Source organism: Bos indicus, chromosome 4 (assembly GCF_029378745.1).
Source record: "Bos indicus isolate NIAB-ARS_2022 breed Sahiwal x Tharparkar chromosome 4, NIAB-ARS_B.indTharparkar_mat_pri_1.0, whole genome shotgun sequence".
Classification (NCBI taxonomy): domain Eukaryota; kingdom Metazoa; phylum Chordata; class Mammalia; order Artiodactyla; family Bovidae; genus Bos; species Bos indicus.
In genome coordinates, this window is record NC_091763.1 from 111,834,111 (window position 1) to 111,860,504 (window position 26,394).

Below are 26,394 nucleotides of genomic sequence, written 5' to 3' on the forward strand. Positions count from 1 at the left end.
CATCTGGCCATGCACATGGGCTTCTGGGTTGTATGAAAAGGCTGGGGAAAGTCATGGCAAAGGGCGCAGTGGACAGGGAGCCTGTGATCCAAGCATTGCAGTCCCTGGGTTCAAGGATGGCAGTGGTAAGCACGGGAGAGGAAGTCTCCTGGGAGGATGCATTGCTGAGTGCAGTCTCTGGAGCCATAGAACAGAAGAAGCACTGAGGCCAAGGGTGCTCCCAGCTGCCCTCCTGGCCCCAAGACATGGGCCCCAAGGGAAGGGGTTTGGTGACTGATTGGTAGGTTTTTCCTCAAGGTGAACTGTAATCAGAGGAAGTGCTTAGAAGTATTTGATGATAAACGGTGACCATAGCATTTCTTAGGGCTTCCCTGATGGCTCAGATGGTAAAGAATCTGCCTGCAATACAGGAGACCTGAGTTGGATCCCTGGGTCAGGAAGATGCCCTGGAGGAGGGACTAGCAATCCATTCCAGCAATCCATTCTCCATTCTGCCTGGAGAATCCCAGGGACAGAGGAGCCTGGTGGGCTATATAGTACAAGGGATCACAGAGAGTCAGACATGAGTGATTAACACTTTCACACTTCACTATAGCATTTTTATTCTTTGTTTAACGATTTAAAAAAACTTACACAGTGGGGGGATTTTGAAGGGGATGTTCATTGTCTGGAAAACATTCAGGAGAAGCAGCCAGCAACTGAAACTGAACCAGGAATTGAAACTGAAGCTCTAATACTTTGCCCACCTGATGCAAAGAGCCGACTCTGGGAAAGACTCTGGCGATGGAAAAGATTGGCGGCAAGAGAAAGGGACAACAGAGGATGAGATGGCTGGATAGCATCACCGACTCTATGGACACGAGTTTGAGCAAACTCTGGGAGATAGTGAAGGGCAGGGAAGCCCGATGTGCTGCAGTCCATGGGGTCGCAAAGAATCAAACATGACTTAGCAACCCAACAACAACAACCAGCAACTGTTGCGATACTTTAGCATAAGCTTCCCTGTTGACAAAGCTTGAGCTTTTCCAGGTATCAAGTTGACTCAGAGCACAGATTTGCTTTTAACCGGCGTATCTCCACAAAATGTGCTGGCAGCAGTCCAGTGTCCTGCTAATCTTCGAGAAACGTATTAAGGAAAAACCTTCATTTTCCAAGATCCCGGTTTCTGCAGTACACATGCTCAAGAATGTGACAGAAGAAAATATTCTGCAATATATAGAAACTGATGAATCAGAGGAAATAAACTAATGGCAATTTATGTTCCACTATTCCAGAATTGGAACAACTTTTTGTATTAAGGGAGCTTCCTTTGTGTAGACATGAGGAATGTCTAATTCCACTTTACTGGTCTCTGTGCCATGGGGACGTTATTTAGGGTGTTTTTTCTTTGATAAATATTGTGAGTTTTTAGTAATACAGATCAGATGTTAGCACCTGGATTTTTCCTTTTAATTATCCTACCCTTCTTGTTATCAACATAGATTCAGGAAAAATTTTAGTATTTCTACTTCTTTGTAAGTCCAGCTATGAGCTCAATTAGTGTAAAAGATCTGGGAATCTAAATGATCCTGACTTGCTCATTATAATACATAAGAAAAAAAACACTGTAAAATGTTTTTTAACCTGCATAGAAACACTGTTGTGAATTTTCTTAATGTTTACAAATTTTTCTAATTTCTGGTTTAAACTTTTCAATTTCAGTTGTGGACCAAAACAGTTCAGAAATATAAATGAAGATGAAACTTGTGCTCTATTAAAGTTATTTGGTGTATTAGCCATGTACATTTCTAAGTATTAAAAGATATACAAATAATTGGTAACACTGTCAACTTTAATGTACCCAGATTTCTTTGCCAGTCTCACTGAAGAGACAGTTATTTGAGTAGATGGCATAGGTGTGTGTGTGTGCTAAGTTGCTTCAGTCATGTCCAACTCTTTACAACCCCATGGACTGTAGCCCAGTAGGCTCCTCTGTCCATGGGATTCTCCAGGCAAGAATACTGCAGTGGGTTGCCATGCTCTCCTCCAGGGCATCTTCCTGACTCAGGGATCAAGCCTGCATCTCTCCTCTCCTGAATTGGCAGGTGGATTCTTTACCACTAATGCCACCTAGGAAGCCCCCAATGGCATAGGTACCCTAGAGTTAAAAGAATAGACTTTAGGATGTCCTCTTGATAGGAAAAATAACAAAATTACCTTAGATGTTACTGGTCTACCCATGTCTGCTGATTTGGAAATTTCTAGAGGTTGGGAAGTCCTCTAAGCCAGATAGAGTCACCTGTTCCTACAAAGTTTCTGTTCCTGCCCCTCTCTCTCCATACTCCAGAGGCATCTAGAAGACAACCTCCCTACTGAAATCCTGCCCACACAAAAGATGTTTTTACTGTATCCTAATTTAAAGTATAAAACATACATAAAAGAGAAGTCTTTCATTTTCCTTAAAAAAAAAAAAGCAACATTTCTATAAGACAATTAATTTGGTGCATTGCCTGGAAAATAATAGGCATCCTCATTAGAGAGCATGTTCACTTAGTGTTTGAGGAATGTGTTGTGTGTCGTCTTTAGAGAAGTGCTGACCTTTCTTAGAGATTTTTTTGGGAGTGGAATTTCTCTTCTGTCTCATTCCCTTTGATTCAAATGTTTTCTACATTATTTATAGCGTGTGATCATCCACAAAACCTTTCCCTTCAAAGAGATGGCATATTAAAGTGTCAGAAAGGCCAGCTACTAGAATCAGCCTGCCTGTGGGCAGCTGGAAGAGAGCAGACGTCCTAAGAGGAGAAGAAACTAAAGAAGCGAGGATTCATGCGTCCTGACCCGGGACAGAGCTGGGAGAAAGAGTGTGTTATCCTGACAGAAACAGACACGCGGATTAGTGAGAGAGGCAGAAATGTATGTGTGGAGTTGTAAGGAGGTTAGAGACTTTACATCTGCCTTTCTAGATGCTACCAGTGTCTCTGAAGGCTTGATATTTTGTAAAAAAAAAAAAAAAAAAAGCAAATGCTTGGAGAGGGAAGGGTTAGTGCCAAAGTCAGTTAGTGCTTGTTACAAACACTGGAGAATTGATCCAACCAAGGACGACACTTGGGACCAATTAATTCAAAGCCAGTTGCAAAAAAGGATACAATAAACCAGGGAGCAGAGCTTCATTTAAATATATTGAGTGACTGGGGAAGATTACTGGAAATAGCTCAAAACCAGAAAAATCTCCAAGGGCCGAAGGCAACTGTAAACATAACAGCTCTAGGCTCTCACGAGTCATCAGACAAACGTAAATTAAAGCCGCATGACAAAACATTGGCCAACCGGATGTCAGCTGGAAACCTTACAAAAGCAGTATTTTACAAATGAAGAGTTCAGGGACTTATCTCCTCCAAGACACAGTTTGCTCAAATTTCAAGGTGATATTTAACAGTAATCAAGATAGGAACTTTGAATAGACAGAGAGAAATATAAGGCTTAAATGAAATCTAATAGAGGACTAGGATCACAGATTGAATATATTTTGCTTTAATACTTTAGGAAAGACTTATTTCTACCTCTATGATATGCTTTTTTAAAAAAATAAAATTTTAGTTTAGGTACTTTCTGACTTACAAAGGGACTGTGTTATAGGAGTTTCTGAGCCTGTTATTTAGAACCTGGAATATATCTTCCTATAGATGTAATATTGTAAATGGCACTCATATGCCACTGCTGGGCGTAAGGAGCTTTGTTGTTTGTCTGAGTTTCAAGAGTGGCTTACAATAGAGCTGCACGTGCCAGCTTAAGAGTTCTGGGATCTGAGTCCATACAGTTTAGAACAGAAGTATTGAGGAGCAAAGGGAACTTCCTCCCCTATTGATGAATGTTGACCTTGTCCTGGACAAACTTCTCAAAGTAGGAAAAGGTTTTGTTCACCTTTATAGTAGTCAAGACACAGCGGTGCCTCTCCATTCTTTGGGAGCTCAGTTTGGTGGGTTTAGTAAGGAGGTGGCTCAGACATCCTGAGCACGCACAATCTAAAATCTCCGTAAGACTCTCAGACACGTCTCTTTGCTCTGAAACTTCATAGTTTTATGAATTGTGTTTGTGTGTGTGTGTGCGCATGCACTAAGTCACTCAATCACGTCCAAATCTTTGAGACCCTATGGACTGTAGCCCAGCAGGCTCCTCTGTCCAAGGGATTCTCCAGGCAAGAATACTGAAGTGGGTTGCCATGCCCTCCTCCAGGGGATCTTTCTGACCCAGGGATCGAACCCACGTCTTCTACATCTCCTGCATTGCAGGCAGATTCTTTACTGCTGAGCCACCAGGGAAGCCCATTTTATGAATTAGAGAATTCCAGGAATTCATTCAAATATCATATTACAACATATATATTTTTAAACTATGGCAGTGTTCTGATACAGAGCAGGGTATTGGAACTAGAATAAGCCCATGCAACGCCTTTCATCCCATCAAAATTTCAGTGGTCTGAGGGAGAAGATCCTTTGGTTATAGTTTTTAAACTTATGAATAAATATTTTACATGTGATAAGGTCATAAAAGACTTAGGAATAAGAAATACTATTGTTTAAGACTAAGTTAAGCTGCTGTAACAATAAAACCCCGTGTTTCCATGACATTACGGCAGTGCCATCTGCAGGCTTCGTTCCAGGAAGTCCTTCCACACAGTGAAGGCTCCTTTTGTGCTGTGATTCCACATCTCCTAGAGCCTGGGCATTTCTAAACCAGTTGGCAGAGAGAGGAAGGGAGCTGGAGAAGAATTCTCTCTTCGTACCCACACTGGTCCAGAAGAGACACACATTCCTTTTGTTCTTGTTCTGTTGGTGGTAACTAGGCATGTGGCTTCACCTCCTTGTCCAGGAAATGCCACTCCCAGATTTATGGTACTTTTTCAGGGGTCTCGTGAGAAGGAGAAAATGTTTCATGAGAGGTTAGCAGTCACAGGCACTATGGCCTGAGAAGGAGTAAGCTTTCACCTTGTCTAAAGACGTCGAGGTAGGTTTCCAGAAGAGAAAGATCATGGAGCATTTGAGGAATTGAAAAGAAAATAGCAAAAGCCCAGTAACTGGTTAGAAGACCCTTCTCGTTCAAGTAATGACCCTCCGCATACCCATGTTAAGAGTTAGACAAAAGAAGGCTAGCTGGATGGACTTAAAGCCTCTTAGGAAATGACTCATTTTACCTGCCTTTGTGGATAGTATTAAAATGATCAGATTTGGTTTTCTGCATCTCTGAATTTGATCCCTCTGCTGAGAACTGCAGAGAATGCCAAATGACTTCTCATGGAGAGGGTTGATATTTAGTATTCTACAGGGTCTTTCTGGGTAAGTGCAACCAGACCCAATGAATAATAGAAACAGTGTATATCTGTCAAGTGTAATTATAACACTGAATATGCTCTTCTTGCATTCTGACTCCTGTAGGCATTAAACATCTGAACGTGCTGGCACTCCAGACCTGTGAGGGTTCTTCTTTGAGAAATAGCGTGGCTTTATTATTTGGGCCATTTTTAATATGGAAAAAAAGCTCACGTCTTCTTCAAAATGGTTTTATGGTACAGTTTGACCACTCTCTTTTTTAAAGAGTCTTCTCAGAGCTCTTAAGAATAGGAAAGAAGTAAGGAAGAATGTTTCAATCTAGTTTTAAATTTTCTCTAATTTTCTGTATTTAAATGAAATTTCTTCTTTGCATTTTGACTAATCTCTCTGATTAAATACTGGCTAAAATTATAGAATAGAGTAGCTTAAAATGTCACCAACCTTTGCAAAAACAGTGAAAAATGATCAGATAGTAGCTTTCAAAAATTACACAGTGTTTATTTACCATTGAATGATTAAAAATCCAGAAAAGCAAAAAGAATAACCCCCCAAAATCAACTATACTCTCAAATTCTGACATATGTAACACCACTCTTTTGATGTGCACATTTCCACACATTTTTCTATGTGCTTATATATAATTTTTTACAGAAAGGTGATCATAGTAGTACATACTGTTTGTAACATATTTGTTTCAAGTAACCGCATTTTAGAAACACATTTCCATGTCTTTTTATTTCCTGTTATAATTTATTACAAGATATTGAATATAGATTCCTGTGCTATACAGTAGGACCTTGTTGTTTTTTTAATTATTTATTTTACTTGGAGGATAGTTCAGTTCAGTTCAGTTCAGTCAGTCAGTCGTGTCCGACTCTTTGCGACCCCATGAATCGCAGCACGCCAGGCCTCCCTGTCCATCACCAACTCCCGGAGTTCATTCAGACTCAAGTCCATCGAGTCAGTGATGCCATCCAGGTATCTCATCCTCTGTCGTCCCCTTCTCCTCCTGCCCCCAATCCTTCCCAGCATCAGGGTCTTTTCCAAAGAGTCAACTCTTCGCATGAGGTGGCCAAAGTACTGGAGTTTCAGCTTTAGCATCATTCCTTCCAAAGAACACCCAGGGCTGATCTCCTTTAGAATGAACTGGTTGGATGTCCTTGCAGTCCAAGGGACTCTCAAAAGTCTTCTCCAACACCACAATTCAAAAGCATCAATTCTTCCGTGCTCAGCTTTCTTCACAGTCCAACCCTCACATCCATACATGACCACTGGAAAAACTGTAGCCTTGACTAGACGGACCTTTGTTGGCAAAGTAATTAATGTCTCTGCTTTTGAATATGCTATCGAGGTTGGTCATAACTTTTTCCAAGGAGTAAGCGTCTTTTAATTTCATGGCTGCAATCACCATCTGCAGTGACTTTGGAGTCCAAAAAAATTAAGTCTGACACTGTTTCCACTGTTTCCCCATCTATTTCCCATGAAGTGATGGGACCAGATGCCATGATCTTCATTTTCTGAATGTTGAGCTTACTTTATAGTATTATGATGGTTTCTGCCAAACATCAACTCCATGTCATTTGTTTTTTTAAACTCTGCAACAGTGATTGTTTTTTCACCTGAGGGCAGAGACTGTATCAGAACTCCCAAGAGAGCATGTATAATTTTGATCATAATTTTATATTTACAAAATAAAACAAGAAGGCTATGGTTTTGTTATACATCCTACAGAACATAAAACAAAAGCATTCTTATTGGCTGGTATGGTGTTTATCTGAGATCTTCAGGGCTTTGTTTTATGGTCCATCGGCCTCCTACATCTGGTCATATCAGCGTCGAGAGATGACAATTAAGATTATTACGTCAACAAATGGGGGCAAGACTTAAGAAAAAGAACTGGGAAATATGGTGCCTCAATTTCCAATTGCTCCATTTAGCTAATTATCCTCTATTGTTTGGCTTCACTTTTAGAAGACAGATTTTCACACAATATGATCTACTGGCTTCCTGCTGCTGCTGCTAAGTCGCTTCAGTCGTGTCCGACTCTGTGCGACCCCATAGACAGTGGCCCACCAGGCTCCCCCGTCCCTGGAATTCTCCAGGGAAGAACACTGGAGTGGGTTGCCATTTCCTTCTCCAATGTATGAACGGGAAAACTGAAAGTGAAGTCGCTCAGTCATGTCCGACTCTTCGCGACCCCATGGTCTGCAGCCTACCAGGCTCCTCCATCCATGGGATTTTCCAGGCAAGAGTACTGGAGTGGGGTGCCATTGCCTTCTCCACTGGCTTCCTATTACTAATCCTCAAACCATCATGCCAGTGCATATGTAGAGTAGGTGGTACATTGTTGCTATTTCAGTCTTGCTCACATACCCAGCACGGAGCAGCAGGGCAGGCTGGAATGATGGATGTGGAAGACCTCATTCAGGAAAGCCACACAAGGATGTGCCCTGCAGGGCGGCCCTCCTAAAGGATGACCTATTCCCAAGGCTCTTCCATCCACTCACTCTGTTTTCAGACCAACTGAGGCAGAGGCTGGCAAGTAGCTCAAACCCACCCACAATTGTTCTCTCATAAAGAGCTCTTGAGACAGAATGATCCATTCCTTAATCAAATCAAGAAAAAAGTAAACATGCTTGTCTGAACTTTATACAGATTGGCCCTTAAAAACGTTCTCACATGTTTGATATTTACAGTCTTTGAGTCAGTCAGTTCAGTCACTCAGTCGTGTCTGACTCTTTGCGACCCAATGGACTGTAGCACACCAAGCCTCCCTGTCCTTCACCAACTCCTGGAGCTTACTCAAACTCATGTCCATTGAGTCAGTGATGCCATCCATCTCATCCTCTGTTGTCCCCTACTCCTGCCTTCAATCTTTCCCAGTGTCAGGATCTTTTCCAATGAGTCAGCTCTTCACCTCAGGTGTCCAAAGTATTGGAGTTTCAGCTTTAGCATCAGTCCTTCCAGTGAACACTCAGGACTGATTTCCTTTAGGATGGACTGGTTGAATCCTTGCAGTCCAAGGGACTCTCAAAAGTCTTCTCCAACACCACAATTCAAAAGCATCAGTTCTTTGGCATTTCGGTACAGTCTTTCAGTTCAGTTCAGTTGCTCAGTCGTGTCCAACTCTTTGCGACCCCATGAATCACAGCATGCCAGGCCTCCCTGTCCATCACTAACTCCTGAAGTTTACCCAAACTCATGTCCATCGAGTCGATGATCCCATCCAGCCATCTCATCCTCTGTCGTCTCCTTCGCCTCCTGCCCCCAATCCCTCCCAGCATCAGAGTCTTTTCCAATGAGTCAACTCTTCGCATGAGGTGGCCAAAGTACTGGAGTTTCAGCTTCAGCATCAGTCCTTCCAATGAACACTCAGGACTGATCTCCTTCAGAATGGACTGGTTGGATCTCCTTGCAGTCCAAGGGACTCTCAAGAGTCTTCTCCAACACCACAGTTCAAAAGCATCAATTCTTCAGCGCTCAGCTTTCTTCACAGTCCAACTCTCACATCCATACATGACCACTAGAAAAACCATAGCCTTGACTAGATGGACCTTTGTTAGCAAAGTAATGTCTCTGCTTTTGAATATGCTATCTAGGTTGGTCATAACTTTTCTTCCAAGGAGTAAGCGTCTTTTCATTTCATGGCTGCAATCACCATCTGCAGTGATTTTGGAAGGCAAAATATTTGTTTATGTAGACTGATTAAGAAAGTTGTCTTTTTAGCTATTATGACCAGAAATAAGAGAAAAGGAAGAGTACCTGATGGTGAATCACTTTTGTTATTTAACATGATCCATTTTCATGGGATGCTTTGTTTGGGTAGAAACTGGTTGGCCCAGCCACTGGTGATACTGAGAAGTGCTGTCCTGTCATTTTGCAGAGGCGGAAATGCATGACCTCAGGGGTCTGTTGACTCTTCTACAATGTTAATTGGGCATTTCTCCTAGGATGCTCTCAACCTTGAGATTCTAAGATACTGTATTTTTAATGTTCAACCCTAAGATTCCTCATTTCTAATATTCATTACTAAATAGAAGATAAGAACAAATTTAAGTAATTGTAGCTAGAGGAAAACTGTTAAGATAATTTAGATCTTTCACAAAGATTTCAAGGCACATTTACGGAAGTCTTTCACATTTTAAGAAGGTTGTTATGTAGAAAGTGATTCTCCCCTGCTGTCATCTCTCTCTGCTGACCCCGTGGCATGGTTTCACTTTGTCTCCATTATTTGCCTGATACTCCAAATACTGTAGTTGAAGAGCATCTGGTGTTGGTGTGGAAAACAGAATAAATCTCTGTTTTGCATTCTGAGTTTATAGCATGTGGAAAATAGAATCTTCATGTGGCACTTTTCCCCCTCATTAGAGAGGTCATGTCTGAAGTCATACCAAGCTGGCATTGAAAGAATTTGCTCGATAGGAAACAATTTGTTGTAGAACAGAGACAGAAACAGTGTCCATGATGTGACCTATAGTCTGGGCTGGAACTCAGCCCGTGGCAACCAGGAAGCAGTCTGTTTTCCTTATGATGGCTTGTTCACAGCCCTCATCAGCAGGCATGCACCTTGCAAAGCCTCATCCTTTTCTCCTTGGATCTTGCCTTTGGCTTTTACTCACGATGTGTCCTTGCTCCTTGGAAGAAAAGTTATGACAAACCTAGATAGAATATTAAAAAGCAGAAACATCACTTTGCCAACAATGATTTGTATAGTCAAACCTATGATTTTTCCAGTGGTTATGTACAGATGTGAGAGTTGGACCATAAAGAAGGCTGAGCACCAAAGAACTGATGCTTTTGAACTGTGGTGTTGGAGAAGACTCTTGAGAGTCCCTTGGACTGCAAGATCAAACCTGTCCCTCCTAAAGGAAATCAACCCTGAATATTCATTGGAAGGACTGATGCTGAAGCTCAGTCTCTAATACTTTGACCACCTGATGTGAAGAGTCAACTCACTGGAAAAGACCCTGATGCTGGAAAAGATTGAGGGCAGGAGGAGAAGAGGACAACAGAGGATAAGATGGTTGGATGGCATCACTGACTCAATGGACTTGAGTTTGAGCAAACTCCAGGACATAGTGAAGGACAGAGAAGCCTGGGTTGTTGCAGTTCATGAGGTTACAAAGAGTTGGACACGACTGAGTGACTGTACAACAATACGATGTGTCCACATAAACACAGGCATCCATAGCTCAGCCATTTATAAATTATAACTGATTAATTGACTGGTGTTGTATCTCCCTATAAGCTTCAGCTTGGTCCATGTTAACACCTGTGAACTTCTTTCTGATTCAAGCTGTTTTTGCATCCAGTTGTATTACCTTTGTTGGCCATCAAATCCCACATTCCATTCTTTTTGAACTCTCCATCACCAAATATCTCAGTAAACCTACTCTCTCTGACATCACCTGAAACCAGCCCCGTAAATCACCCCGGTCCTCCACGAAAGCACATTTCCCCCAATGAATGGTTTCCATTTTGCTGCACAAGTTAATCTTAATCAAGAGAGAAGCTTCTTTGACATCCATCCCCTCTTTGATCCACTCTCCTCTCCATCTCGGGAGAATCCTTAGGCATCCAGTTTTGTGGTTTCTCTCCTGAAGCTTCTACATTTCCTTTCATCACAAATATTCTCTCACCACCATCACCATCTGGGACCTCCATTTATCCTTCCAAACTGGCACTCTCTGCCCAGCAGACAAGTCCCTGCTGATTCCAAACATGTGGGTATTTAAACCCTGACTACATGTCCCTTACTGAGGATAGGGGCTGTTTCAAGCCACATGCCCTTTTGGAAAGCTTTTTGTCTTTTTCCTTTTTATATAATATAGGTCCATTAATATTCAAGAAATTATCCTCAGAAGTTAGTTAAATGCATGGAGAAAGCTAAAATTAGAAAGGCTTTGCATTTTAAAGACAGCTCTCTGTTTTTGCATGGCCAATGGTAACTCCCTTCTGTTTCCTTTTCTCTATGGATGCCTTTGTGAAGTTATTTTTTAACCATAATAAAAGGCTTAAAGGCCAAAATACATAAAGAGAAAGATCTCTCATACTCAGGAGGTTATCAAGATACCAGAAGTTTAAAAATTAGTTCAGCGCATTGATTCTTAAGCTCCAGGCATTTCCTTGAAGAATTTCCAAAAGACTTCAAATAATATTTTTCCTTGCCAGTGTTCATGTTCAAATGTGTTTAACACTGAGATTTTGGGTGTGAATATGCATATTTGGCTCTAGAAATTTCCATCCTCACAAACTAAGCCTCTAGTAAAGATTAGTAGGGTTTATTTCCTGCATGATATGAAAAATGGTACAACACAATTAGAAAAATAGAAGCTCACTGGTTAGTTACAACCGGATGTGAGCATCTTACAGACTCAGCTTCCTTCTGTAGGCAGTGAAGGTGAGCTTGGAAGTTGGACTTCATTCTCGGACATCCGTCAGCCTTAACACTGATGGGTTGGATTATATGCTTCAAAACTGAAGCGAAGTTTTTCGCAGAGAATTAGACCAACTGCAGACTTGGAAGGACCACAGCCCACACAAAATTGCACACACTTCTGACACCACTACAAGTTCAGTGGGTCCCCCAAACCAGGCTCAGGTTCAATGATTCTCTAGAAGGACTCACAGAACTCACTGGAAGCTGCTCTACTCATGTTTATGGTTATTACAGGGAAAGAATCGATGCGAGTCAGACAAGCAAAAGAGCACAGAGGCACAGACCAGGAGAAGCCCCAGGGGCCGAGCCCGCAGGCATGCCTTTCCTATGGAGTCATGGACACTTCCCTTTCCCGGAATTGATTGTGCCAGTACGCATGGGGTACTGCCAACCAGGGCAGCTTCCCCGAGCATTGGTGTTCAGAGTCTCTATCCAGGCTCCATTACACAGGAATGCCCCACTGCCCACATGGCCAGCCTCAGTCTCCAGCCCCTCCAGGGACTGAACTGTGTGATCCAAACCCCCATCATCCCATTATTGGTCTATCTGGAGTGGTCAGCCTCCACCCTAAATACTATCTGGCAAGGTCCCCACCCCAGATACTGTGTGGTAAGGCCAGCCATCACCCAAATCACCTTGTTAGGCTACCTGGCATGACCCGAGGCCCCCAGGCAGACAGGGACACCCCTACCAGGCATAACACTCCAAAGCTTTAGATACTATCTGCCTAAAACCAAGGGCAAATCCGGACCCTTCCTTGGACAAATTTAAAGTGTTTACTATACAGTTTGAAAATCTCTTGATGACAAAGAAGCAAAAGATCCCTAGGACCTGCCTACTGGAATCAAACTTGGCAAGCCTAGTGTTGAAAGTAGTATTCCAGGACCACCTGCATCAGAGTCACTGGGCATTAGCAAAATACAGACTCCCAGGTGGCACTGGTGGTAAATTACGAATCCAGCTGCCAATGCAGAAAACATAAGAGACGTGGGTTCCATCACTGGGTCAGGAAGATCCCCTGGAGAAGGAAATGGCAACCCACTCCAGTATTCTTGCCTGGCGAGTCCCCATGGACAGGGGAGCCTGGCGGGCTACAGTCCATGGAGTCGAAAAGTGTCGGACACGACCGGAGCGACTGAACACACACACACAGAGCCCCACCCCAGCCTACTAAGTGAAAGGAGCCTTGAAATATTCATTAGGCATGTTTCTTTAGCAGTTTCCTATGGAGGCCAAAATTTGAAAAACATAATTATGATCCCGTCCTTGTTCCTAACAGTAGAGTGGAAATAGCACAAGATGTGGAAATGAGTGCAAATTCTGCTACTGGCTCCACCACAGAGTTTATCTTGGGCGTGTCGTTGTTCCTCAAATGTCACATGTTTGGGAACAACATTTGGCACAGTCTGTTTCAAACAGAGGTGACTCATGTATCAAGTTCCTAGACTGAGAAATATACATTATGTTACTGTATGATCTCAGGGAAGATGCTTACAGAATTATAAGATGGCATTCCTTATATACGCCAGTGTGTTAAGTTATGGTTTGCCTTAGGAAAATGCAGGGAGCTGTTTTTCTCAGAGTAACTACCTAATTGTTTGGCCTCCAAACAATTGAATGGCAAGAGTGTTGCTCTTCATTCATAAATTGTCAAGTGCTTACTCTGTGTCAAGCATTGTTCTAGGCAGTGAGCAAAAAAGAGACAAAACAGGAAATAGCTCCTCTGCTTTCATGAGGCCAAGAGCACAAATATATATTGTGCCAGATGCTGATACATGCTATGTAGATCCAAAAAATTAGGATAAAGGGGGAAAGGCAGCTAAAGGATGGGATGTGGGTGGGGGAGATGCTATTTAACATAGAATGTTTAAGTGAAGTCGCTCAGTCGTGTCCAACATTTTGCGACCCCATAGACTGTAGCCCACCAGGCTCCTCCGTCCATGGGATTCTCCAGGCAAGAATACTGGAGTGGGCTGCCATTTCCTTCTCCAGGAGATCTTCCTGACCCAGGAACTGAACCCCAGGGTCTCCCGCATTGCAGGCAGACGCTTTACCATCTGAGCCACCAGGGAAGTCATAGGCATAAACATAGAATATTTAGGGAAGGAATTTCTAAAATTCAGGCTGTTCGCAGAGGGGTGGAAAAACAGCCGTACAGTTATTGGGTTAAGGGACCAATAAGTGTTTAGGAGCTGAGAGGAGAACAGTGTCACAAAGTAATAAAGGAGAAAGCCTTGAGTGATGGGGTTGCAGAAAGACTAACAGGAGCAACACAGGCGGAGAGCACAGAGGCAGCTCTTTCAAGGAATTTGGCAACAGCAAGGAAGAAAGGAATGGGATGCAAGGACCAGAGAAGGGCTGTGTAGTGGCGGTGGTGGCTGTTAGCGTTAGAGGCGTGTCGGTACGTTCCTGTGGAATGATCCAGTAGAGGACAAATGATAGAGTCTGTACAGGGAGGGGGGAATTGCCAGAGACATGCCCTGGAGCAGGCAGGAAGGAACGGCATCCGGTGTGCAGTGGAGCACCTGGCCTTGGACAGGAGCACCGGTGTTCTCCTTACTTCTTCCTCCTGTTCCACACCTTTCTGATCCCCACGGGGACCTCATTTCAGCCTCCCTGCGCCTTCTCATACCCTCTCCTCTTGCCTAAATTATTTTGCCTCCTAATGGACACGTAGCCCTTCCTTCATGGAAAAGAAAAAGAAAGCAGAAACTTATTTATAACATTCTCTACTCACAGAGTGAGGCTAAAGTGTCCGCTCTGCCTGTTACCAGTTTTGTTACATGGATCCAATGAGATCTGGTGCAGAATAGCCCTTGGGAAGCTATCCATCCTTGAAGTTCACTTTAGAAGGGAAAGAAGAAGTCACCAGGATTGTAACCGTGCTGGCTGGTCTTCTCAGCATGCTCACTTTGTGTACCTTCCCTGGTCTTTTTACCCACTCTGTACTGAATGACCAATTTTTTCTGCTGCTTCCCAATAGCACTTTGAGTCTAATGTGTCTGAAGCTTACCTCACCTGCTGGCAGAACCCAGAGTCCAAAAGTCTACTCTTCTAGGCAGTTGTTAAATTCATCTCTCAATACAGTAAGCCTGGAGTGATTTGTTTGAGAAAAACGCATGGTGAGTTAGAATGAGAGCAAATAGTGCCACCTGCTGGAATTATACTCGAAGAAGGGGAGAGAAGATAGTCTGTATTAATACCAAGAGCTGTCCATGGCTTTGTCCCATTCATTACTTTGTCACTCAAATGCAGTCATGATCCAGAGGTGATCAAAGACAGTTTCTGCCATCTATGCTTGTTTCTAATGCCCATCTACCACCTTATGCATTTCTTTTTCAACATCCCTCTTTTCTCCCTGTAGTGTTCCAATACATATAACTGCCAGTAAGATCACCAGGGCTTCCCTGGTAGCTCTAAAGAATCAGCTGGTAAAGAATCCGCCTGCAATGCAGGAAACCGCAGTTCGATTCCTGAGTCAGGAAGATCTGCTGGACAAGGGATAGGCTACCCACTCCAGTATTCTTGGGCTTCCCTGGTGGCTCAGATGACAAAGAATCAATGTGGGAAATGTGGGTTCAGTCCTTGAATTGGGAAAATGCCCTGAGAATGGAAGAGCTACCCACTCCAGTGGGTATTCCATGGACAGAGCTGGAGAATTCCATGGACAAAGGAGCCTGGCTGGCTACAGTCTATGGGGCTAAAGAGTCGGACACGACTGAGCAACTTTTACTTTCACTCACCAGTAAGACCAACTGTATTTCATTTATTGTCTCTCTAAGAATCTCTTGGAAATTAGATCATAGAATGTTCACATTCAAAGGGAACTTAGAGCTTGTCAATATGTTTTCAAACACATTTTGGACACAGAAACTCTTGGGAAACTATAGATGTAATCCCCCTTTCAGATACCAGTAGACTGAACCCAAAAAGGGGACAAGGCAGAGTGAAGACTAGAAATCATAAATACTGATTGCTAAACCGTTCTCTATATCAGTTAAGATGCTTTCAGCTGCAACACAGATGGCTTTAGCAATAATGGATATCTCACATAAGAAGCCTTGTGGGGCTCCAGGAATACCTTAGGGGCTGAGCAATGTCACCTAAGCCCAAGCTTCATCCCATTTCCCTCCCTGTTCTCCTCAGTGTGTCTGAGTTTGCAAGATGGCCCCACCAACATTGGGAACCACATCTCCACCCAAGATCAGGGAGTGAAGATGGATGACTCCCTCTTCCCTTATGAACTAATAGATTTGTCTTCTAAAGGCCCCCCCTCATGCCTTATTGGCCAGAGGAAATGAAAGGTCCCATCTTAAGTGGGTTACTGGCAAGGAGCACAGCACTCTCGTGTTTGACTTAGAAAAAATCCAGATTCACCCGCTGGGCCCGGGGTAGGGCCATCCATATGTGAAGCACAGAGTTGTGTGGAAGCACATAGCTTCCTGGGCAAAATTGGGTCAGCTCACAGGGAGGAGGGTAGGGGAAGAGCTAGCTGTCAGGCAAAATTCTCCGTGGGTCTCTCCCATTTCTGCTTATCTTCTGAACAAGAGGCATTGTCAGCTTTGTTCATACCTTTGAAAGGATGTGGGTATAGTGGTCTTGGAAGATAGATTGTCTTCCTCCAGAACAGAAGGTAGATTTATTTCCTGACTGGGTAAATAAAGCTAATGTCTCTTCCCAAGGCAAACATTAAGCAGACTTGCCAGCAGCCCCTCTAAAACTTAGGGGTTTCCTGAGGTCAGAGTGCACCGGCTACCTGAGCAACATCCCCCCTGGACTGCTCCACGCAGCCCCCATGGGAGCCAGGTCCCAGAGAAACCAAGGCAGATGGACGCTCGTGTTGCCTGCTGCCCCGTGAGGAATGCAACGCTTTGTCTCTGACCCAGGAGCGGCCTGTCTTCCATCCACATCTACAAAATGATGGCAAGCCAGCTTGTGAGCTTGGAAGCAAGTTGCTCCCCAGTCTTCCTGACACCAACAGAAAGGCAACCATCGTGTTTGCTACAGTGTTCTCCCTAATGAGCCTCCCTAGAAACACCCAACTCTCAAATACTTAGTTCTGGAAATAAGAATAGTTTCAAGATGTCAGAAATCCCTTTTCCACAGGCAGAAACAGGGCAGCCCTTCCGTCTTCAACCGGAGGCGCATGTTAAGTGACGATGGTGTCGTTGGCCATGGTGTCCTTTACGCTGTCTCCCTTTCATTCGCTGGCTGACTCTCTCTGTAATTATCTTTTTTAAAATGTCAGCTCCTCTCACCCAGAAGACCAAGAGCAATCAGCCGCAAACTGAACTTTACAAGCTTTTAAAACACACTTGCCGTTCGGCAGGGAGATGGGATTTCTCAAAGGCAATGTCGGGGAAGCTGATGCTGAATGACAGATGAAGGAACTCTTTCCTTCACTCTCACGTGGGGCTTCATGGCCCCTTCCTCGGGAAGCACCACAGGAAAGTGGGATGGGCTGAAACTATGAAGGTTTCTTCAGTGAAGCCTGGATGGAGGCTCTTGGAGGAGGATCTGTTCTCGGTTTTTCCACTAGTCATGGACAGATGTGAGAGTTGGACTATAAGGAAGGCTGAGCACAGAAGAATTGATGCTTTCAAATTGTAGTGCTGGAGAAGATTCTTGAGAGTCCCTTGGACTGCAAGGAGATGAAGCCAGTCAATCCTAAAGGAAATCGATCCTGAATAGTCATTGGAAGGACTGATGCTGAAGCTGAATGTGAAAAGCTGACTCATTGGAAAAGACCCTGATGCTGGGAGAGATTGAGGGCAGGAGGGGACGGGGGTGACCGAGGATGAGATGGTTGGATGGCATCACTGACTAAATGGATGTGAATGTGAGCAAACTCCAGGAGATGGTGAAGGACAGGGAAGCCTGGTGTGCTGCAGTCCGTGGGGTCGCAAAGAGTCAGACACGACTGAGCAACTGAACAATAAGGACTGTTCTCAGAGTCCCTCTTACTGCACCCAGTTGGGGAGAGAGGACTGAGCTACAGTGGGCTCCTGGGGACCTTCTCTCCTTCTCTAGAGGGAAGTGTTGATGTTAAGAAGACCATGGCCCAGAGGCAGAAACAGGGGATCCAGTGTGACAAGCAGAAAGGGAAGCATGGGTATTTCCTGGTAGCTGCTGGTCCTCAGGGTTTCTCCTAATGGTGACACGAACAAAAATCCATCATAGCAGGAGGAGAGGAGTGGAGAAAATTAGAGCAGCATCAGTCCCTCCAAGTCAAACCTTAGGGCTCAACTCAATTTATCCCTACATTGTATTTCCCTGATGGCTGCTGATGCCTCTTAAAATGAAACCATCTTTCCTACTTAGCTCGGAAAGCCTTGTTCTCTGGCTAGTCTGACAACTTACATTTTTAAAATGCATCTGCTAAAACACGGCACTGCAAGAACAGAACAAATTCAGTCTTAAAACCTGAAGTTACGTTTTCCCCATCGACTCATGCCAGAAATTCAGGGAAAGATCATTCCGTCCATGAGTCAGATTATTGTTGACCTGCATTCTCATCATACTTGTGTAGAAACCTTGGTGAAGGTCACTCCAGTGAATCCTGGAATGCAGGAGCCCCTAATTCAGAGAAGAAATGTCACCAGCACACGTGTGGGATCACCACAGGTGTTAAAATTAAAGTCCCCTTTCTAATGACATAAAGGAGCCAAAGTCCCCAGTACAATGAGGTTGATTACATTGAGCTCTGTGTCTAATGTCTCTGGAGCTCAGTAGAGTAAATGCCTCCTCAGAAGGACCTGACCCAGGGGTGGGGAACAGTCTAGGTCCCAAGAGAATCCAGCCCACTGCGGTTTTTAAATTAGAAGTTTGATTGCTTGCAACATCATCTCGAAATGGTACCAGTGCCAAGCGGCTGAATTTTTCATTAGCCTGGGGGAGAAAAAATGACAGATATTTAATTAAACCGCTTGGTGATTCATCAGAGGCTTATTGATAGATAGAGGCACCAAATCACTTTCTAAGCAAAGCTAGGCCCTCCAGTGATGTGGGGAATCTGTTCTGTCAAAAAGCATTCGCCAAGCTGAGGAGCTGGGACCCACATGCTGCTTCCCCATCACTCTGCCTTTCCTGCCAATGGCAGGAAAAAAAAAAAAAGTTAAAAAAAGTGTTTATAAAGCACTTGGTGGTCACTGAGGAATTTAAAACCTAACATGTGAAGTAAGAAAGCTACTAACAATTGAAGTTACCAGCACACCCTCCTAACCCATTTTTCTGTTGTTGGAAGGTGATTTAATCAAGGAGGTTGACTGGGAGCAGACCTAGGAAAATAAAAGGAATGATTTGTGGTCAGTGCCGGAGGGGAAGTTATGAGAAGGACTCGGCATCCCAGATGGCGAGTGTTCAAGGTGTACAGCAGGTGATTCCGGAAGGGGGTCTTAGGCAGGACCCACGCTGCCCTGCGCACAGCCCCAAGGTTCAGGAAAAGAGGAGGGTCATCCTCACTGCCTGCACAGATCACAGCTCCCAAACTCTCCAGAGGAACTTTAAAGATTAGATTGAAAGTGTCAGTTGCTTAGTCGTGTCCCCATGGACTGTAGCCCTCCAGGCTCCTCTGTCCAGGGATTCTCCAGGCAAGAACACTGGAGTGGGTTGCCATGCCCTCCTCCAGGGGATCTTCCCGACCCAGAGATCTCGTTACTGAAAGAGTACGTGTGTGGGGGGTCTGGCTGCCTGCCGCTCAGAAGCCAGTAAAGAGGCCAGGTCGATGGAAAGGAAAGTTTGCTTTATTTCAGATGCTGGAAACCAGAGGGGTAGGGTAGCAGACATCTGCCCAAAGGCTGACTTCCTCCCCGCAACACGCAGGGGTGAGAGCTTTTATAAACAGAGGGGGGGGGGGGGTTACATGCAGAAACAGCACAGTCATCTGTAACAGTCATCTTCAGTTGGTCATCAGTGGTCTGCTTCACATCATCTTGGTTGTTTCATGACAGTTAGTTAATCTCCAGTTCCGGGGTGCACTTGTTTCCATTTCTTTGCAGTCAATTCTCGGAATTGTGGCAGCTCAAGTCCTGGGTACAGTCTGATCATCGTGTAGTTAATTTCTCCACCTGGGGTTTTGGTATCTGTAAGACAGCTCACAAGATATGGCTCAGAATATTATCTACAGCCCTTGAGAAAGAACTAAAGGTCCTTGACTATGCTTAGTGACTACATTATTTTTATTTAGTCTCCTTTGACTGTTTTCCTTTGTTTCAGCATTTCTCACTTCTCTGATTAAACTTACTCTTTGACTAAAGTTTTCCACTGGCAGAGGACACGGTGGGGGGCAAGGACCTGCCCTCTGTGTGGATCCAGCTCCATTTCAGTTGAACTCAGGTGTTCTGCATTGCAGGCAGATTCTTTACTATTTGAGCCACCCAGAGAAGCCCAAAAATTAGATTAAGGAAATAAATTTTTGCAAATTCCCCCAAAGCAATAGCTCTCGACTCTAGGTATATATTAATATTTTCCAGAAAGCCTTTAAAAAATACCAACACCTAACCCAGACCAGCTGAGTGGGGATCCCTGGGGAGGGAGCTGCATACAGGTATGTTTCATAAAGCACTCGCGTGGGTCTAAAGTGCAGCCAGGGCCACAAGTCACATCCTAGGAGACACTGAAGAGTCGCAGAGTATGTCGAGTTGGAAGATCTCAGGTTTTAGAAGTTAACAAGCCTGGTTCAGATCCTGACTCCACTACTCACTAAATCTAAGAAGCTCAACGTAGACTTAAATGTCCTAGGCTTCAGTTCTTTATTTGGAAAGACTCAATGAGGGCAACTTCTTGGTAAAATAAGAAAAGAAATGTATACCTGGCCCCCAATCTAAGCTCACTTTCCTCCCCTTGGTTATGATTCATTAACAATGAATTGACGCTTTATCCCTCCTCCAAGATTGTATACCACTGTATACAATAGCAGGTGACAGGTGTACATTCCTCTCTCTATCTGCTTTGTTTTTCCTCTAGAAAAAGTGAAAGTGAAGTCGCTCAGTCATGTTGGACTCTTTGTCACCCCATGGACTATACCCTACCATGCTTCTCCATCCATGGGATTTTCCAGGCAAGAGTACTGGAGTGGGTTGCCATTTCCTTCTCCAGAGGATCTTCCTGACCCAGGGATCGAATCCGGGTCTCCCACATTGTAGGCAGATGCTTTACCATCTGAGCCACCAGGGAAGCCTTAAGCTTTAAAGCTCTTTGGTATCTGGGAGGGAATACTGCTTCCCAGGTGGCACTAGGGGTAAAGAACCCACCTGCCAATGAAGGAGATGCAGTTTCGATCCCTAGGCCAGGAAGATCCCCTGGAAGAAGGGATGGCAACCCACTCCAGTATTCTTGCCTGGGAAATCCATGGCTCCACAGAGGAGCCTGATGGGCTACAGCGCTTGGGGTCACAAAGAGTCGGACATGACTGAGCGACTTGGCACTCCCACATGCGTGCAGGGAATACTCATGTGGCTCTCCTGTTTCTGTTCCTCCAGCTGCCACAGAAGTGTCCTTTTCATTTGACGTTGGGAATGGGCCAGTGGAGATGGTGGTGAGGTCGCCCACCCCACTCAACGATGACCAGTGGCACCGGGTCACCGCCGAGAGGAACGTCAAGCAGGCCAGCCTGCAGGTGGACCGTCTGCCACAGCAGGTCCGCAAGGCCCCGACAGAAGGCCACACCCGCCTGGAGCTCTACAGCCAGCTGTTTGTGGGTGAGTGATGGGACACGGGACAACCAGCAGGACTTCTCTATTGCTTGTGATGGCGTTCACCTTGGGGAAAGGAAAACTGCCTACAGGGGTTCTGATAGAGATTTTTCTAAAAGTGTCTTTGCCTCTTGTGGTCTCCTCCGAGACAGGATGCGAGACAAGGGAGAAGACACAGGAGCCCTCAATCTGATGTCACTCTCTGCTTTCTGGAAGTCACAGTCCTCACATCCTACAAGATGATAGGGTGGCTAGGGTTTCTTTGAGGTCCCTGATCTGTGCAGTTTTAGGTTTATAGTTTTAGACCTTCACTGAAGTCCTTACAGTTTGTAGAGCCAAACTGTGGTTTTTCCAATGGTCCTGTATGGATGTGAGAGTTGGACCATAAAGAAGACTGGGTGCCGAAGAGTTGATGCTTTCAAATTGTGGTGCTGGAGAAGACTCTTGAGAGTCCCTTGGACGGCAAGGAGATCAAACCAATCAATACTAAAGGAAATTAACCCTGAATATTCATTGGAAGGACTGACACTGAAGCTGAAGCTGCAATACTTTGGCCACCTGATGTTAACAGACGACTCATTGGAAAAGACCCTGATGCTGGGAAGGATGGAAGGCAAAGGAGAAGAGGGCAGCAGAGGATGAGATGGTTGGATGGCATCACCAACTCAATAGACATGAACTTGGGCAAAGTCTGGGAGATAGTGAGGGACAGGGAGACTGGTTTGCTGCACTCCATGGAATCACAAAGAACTGGACATGACTTAGCGAATGAACAACAACAAGAATTCCTTAATGATTTAGAGCACTCATAACTATAAAAAGAAGGATGGACAAAGAGGGAGGAATGGTGTAATGGGCTCCCTAAGTTCAAGTTTGCTTGAAATGAGAAGTAGAAATCCACTCCATTGTCTGCCCAGCCTCAAAGTTCTAGGCAGAGGGAGATGGAGCCTTCTCCTTATGTAGCATCTTCACACAGAGGAAAGAGATCAACACTGAGAAGAAACTCAACCAGAGCAAAAAGTAAAGCACCCTTTGCAGGAAGTGGCTCCAGGCCCACAGTCTGGGCTCTGCTTCTGACATTTTCTAACTGAACCTAATGTTACTTCTAAGCAATACCTGTGTCCATGGTTAGTGAGATTTTAAATTTTATTTTCCAGAATACTAATATTTCAGGCAATTTGCTAATTTTCCTCTGTGGATTGCAAAGAATGCAAGTTTGAAGGACTCTGCAGCTGCCGTGCCACCTTAGACCTCCCCTGTGGGTGTGTGGGTGTTCGTTGGTCAAGTCGGTCGGCTACGGTGGTCTCAGACCCAGTAACACAGAGGTGACCTGCCCCCTGGGCTCTTACCCAGTGGAGGTCAGAGTCCCCACAGTGTCATTCATGATTATGGTGGGATGCTTGAAGAATGTTAGGAAGCCACAGAAAGACAGGTGATGTAGGTGTCCACTCCTTGGTGAAATGTTGTGAAAAGTGTGAACTTGGTCAGTCAGCTCTGGAAGTAAGACTGACTTGAGAACAGGCCACTTAAACTTTTTCATTGTGGTAAAAGTCACATAATATAAAACCTACTATTTTAACCATATTTAACTGCACAGTTCGGTGGCACTAAGCGCATTCACAGTGCTGTACAATTCTCACCATCGTCCGTCTTCTGAACTCTTCACCTTCCAAACCCGAAACTCTGCCTGTTAAAGTAACTCCCCATCCCCTCTCCCCACCGACTCCCAGCCCCTGGAATCTACCAGTGTGCTTTCTGACTCTATGAATTTGACTGTTCTAGGCACCTCATATAAGCGGAATCAAACAATATTTGTCTACATCTACTATATATTCAAATGCATTTTTTATTAGAGCTGGAATGCATTTTGTCCTACAAACACATTGGCCCTCCGTTTTCTTTTACCTGTGCTATCTAATTGGTTCTCGTTAGATATCTATTTTATCCATAATAGTGTATATATACAGGCTTCCCACTTCCCAGAAGTGGGCCCGGTGGTAAAGAATCCACCTGCCAAGCAGGAGACACAAGAGATGAGGGTTCGATCCCTGGACCGGGAAGATCTCTTGGAGTAGGAAGTGGCAGCCCACTCTATTTGTCAGTCCCAGTCCCCCAACTGATCCCACTCCCTTCCCCTGCATAGTGTCTATATATCTGTTCTCTATGTTTGTGTCTCTGTTTCTGCTTTGCAAATAGGTTCTCCTGTTTTTTCTAGAGTCCACATATATGCATTAATAATATTAAATACCAGGTCCACAAATTCCTGCTGAATACTGTGAGCAAATCTCCCCTTATCAATACCTCTTGGCCAGATCACCTAGATATAAGTCTCTTCCTAAATAAACCCTGCTCATCCCAGGCATGCAGGGTAGATCCACTTGGTTGTCATTATAACAGGTGACCCTAATTGACCCAGGTCCTCATTTTTCTGAGATAACTTTGGATGCAGAGGTTCAATTTTACTTTTATCTCTTTCTGTCTACTGACTATAGTTGTCTCCAATATTTTTGGAGACTAAGTAAAATTGTAAAATTAAGAAGGTAGGGAGAGTATTTATTATGGTCTTGGAAAGAATTTTGATTCATTTCAATGAGATGACCAGAAACAGCTTATAAAAAGAGCAGAGGAGAGGGCTGAGGTCAGAATTCAACAGAATACTTAAATGTAAGGGACAGACAGAAAAAAAGCGTCTCAGGAAGAACGAAGAGGGATGAAAAGAACAAGCAAGGAAAAGCCAGGAGAGGGGCTGTCACAGGAGGAGCGAGTTTCATGAAACAGTTTGCTTATTACTGACAAATCATACCAAGTGCCATGCGTGAAATAGGGCCAAGAAAATATTCTTTGAGTTTAGCAATTATGAAACCACTGTTGACCTTGGAGAGAGATAAGTTTCACAGAAGTTGGCTGATGTGATGAGTTAGCAATTTCCTTTCACTTGATGAGAAAGAGAAAGGCCCCCTGCCCCAGTTTCTAATTTCCTGTTATCTGAGATGTGGACGTGAGTGTCATCGCCAAGACACAAGCTGTTTGAGCTGGTATGAGAAACGCTCTTCGAGCCAGTATGAACAACATCTTCTGCAATAGAAGTCTACCCCAGGGGACATGGGAGGGGGCTTGTTTTCAGAAAATAACAAATTCAACGGCTATGAAATCCTGGAGCCAGTTACCTGAAGACTACTCAATAGGGATTCAGATAACCGGAAGCAGTTCTCAGTTCAGCTCTAATAACAAGAGTTATCACTTTTCCTCTTTTCATCTAATAAAAATCTCCTTTTTCATCTAATCAAGGTGTTGGATTTGTTGCTCTCCAAACTTTCTTCTAACTTTAACCATTTAAGATTATGTGTTAAGAAGTGGTTTGAAAAGGTCTGAGTTGCCAAGTGATCACTTGTAACCACCCCACCTATGCCACTTAGCATCTAGAGACCACTGACAAGTTGCCCAGTACTTCCGTCAGACGGGAATACAGTTCCTGCGTGTCAGGTGGAGATGAGCCCGTCCATGCTAAGCGCACCGTAGAGTACCCGGCTCAGAGCCAGCACTCATGAACTGGGAGCTGTCTCACCACCTTTCCCTTGACCTTTTATTCCCTTAGCTTTCTCCTTCTGCTGGGTCATGTTTACCCGTTCCTACAGAACTCACTTCCAACTGGCTTATTTCTTCCTTCCCCAAATACTCACCTGGGATCTTTTCAGCCCACCAGCCCTGAAGGAAAGTTCATGGGCTAGATGCCCTTTGATATCCAAAATCAGTCTTCAGCCACTCCACTCACCTGCCACAGTGGCCACAGAGCAGCTAGCCAGGGTGCAAGAATTTTCTCGCCAAGATGGTGAGTGAGCGTCCATCTGCAAATACCGCCCAGCAACACTGTCTGCAGCAGAGACGTGACCAGAGCTGACCGAGGGCTTCTAGAGGTGGACAGGCATAAAGTTCAGCTTAGAGCTAAAACAAACCCAGGGTCCTTCTTGGCTTTGGACCCAAAGTGGACTCCCAGGACGCCCACCCTCTGCCCGCTGCCTTTGTTAGCCAGAGCCGGGCTCCATCTCCTCTTCCACAGTCACTAAGAAAACGAGAACACAGTTCTCATCACCCCGCTGGTAAGAGGCAACTAGAAGCTGCCATGAAAAGCCGGTTAACACAAGTCGTTTGGAAGTTACGGGATCCAGCTATGATGGTGGTTTAGTGAAAAGATAATGATTCCATTTTAAAATGAAAAGTGACACAGGGAAGAGAAGAGCGGTTGCTGGGATTTGTCTGAAAAGCACCGGAAGCTTTCTTGTGTCTTTGGTCCATGATGAGCGAGTAGCCTGGGATGCATTCCAGCATGGCCTGCAGAGGCCCATGAACCATGAGAGGCTCAGACCTGCAGCCTCCGTGCAGCCATGGGCCAGATTTTACCCAGTAGGTGGAGAAGAGCAGACACACTTGAGGTCATTATCTAAGTACAAACAACACCAGGCTGCACTGAGCCCAGGTTAGCAGAAAGACATGCCAGTGAGTCCGGAGTCCTGACCACCGAAGCTGCAGTGGCCAGGCTGGGAGGGAACAGGGGTCTGGCAGACCCTCAGCCTGGAGCCCGGCGGCCAGCCTGGGGCAGGGTCAACGTGAGCCTTTGGGGACAGGTGAGCGGGCTCTTTGGGGCTGGGGCGGCGGGGAGCAGTGCTGGTGCAGGGGTTTGTGTGCAACAAAATCTACCCGGGCCAGAGCGTGGGACTGTGCTCAGCAGTGGTTTAAGGAGGAGGTCAGCATTCAGGAGAGCTGGAGGCTCCAGCAGGATGTCAAGCTCCTAAGGGCTCCTTGGGCAAGATGGTTGGTGGTGGTGGTTTAGTTGCTAAGTTGTGTCTGACTCTTGTGACCCCATGGACTGTAGCCTGCCAGGCTCCTCTGTCCATGGTTGTTAAGTCCTCTGAACTATGACAGATGTTTGGGCCCAGCTCACTTGACTCTGACCTCTTCT

The 26,394-nt window shown here is 44.8% G+C and overlaps 1 protein-coding gene across 1 annotated transcript in view; it reads left to right on the plus strand.

The window, feature by feature from the left end:
• CNTNAP2 (contactin associated protein 2) overlaps window positions 1–26,394 on the plus strand; it is a 1,639,050-nt gene that overhangs the window by 1,364,909 nt on the left and 247,747 nt on the right. Inside the window, exon 17 of the mRNA XM_070787139.1 lies at window positions 21,225–21,443. Within this exon, the coding sequence (XP_070643240.1) occupies window positions 21,225–21,443 (219 nt within the window). The remainder of the gene's footprint in view (window positions 1–21,224; window positions 21,444–26,394) is intronic.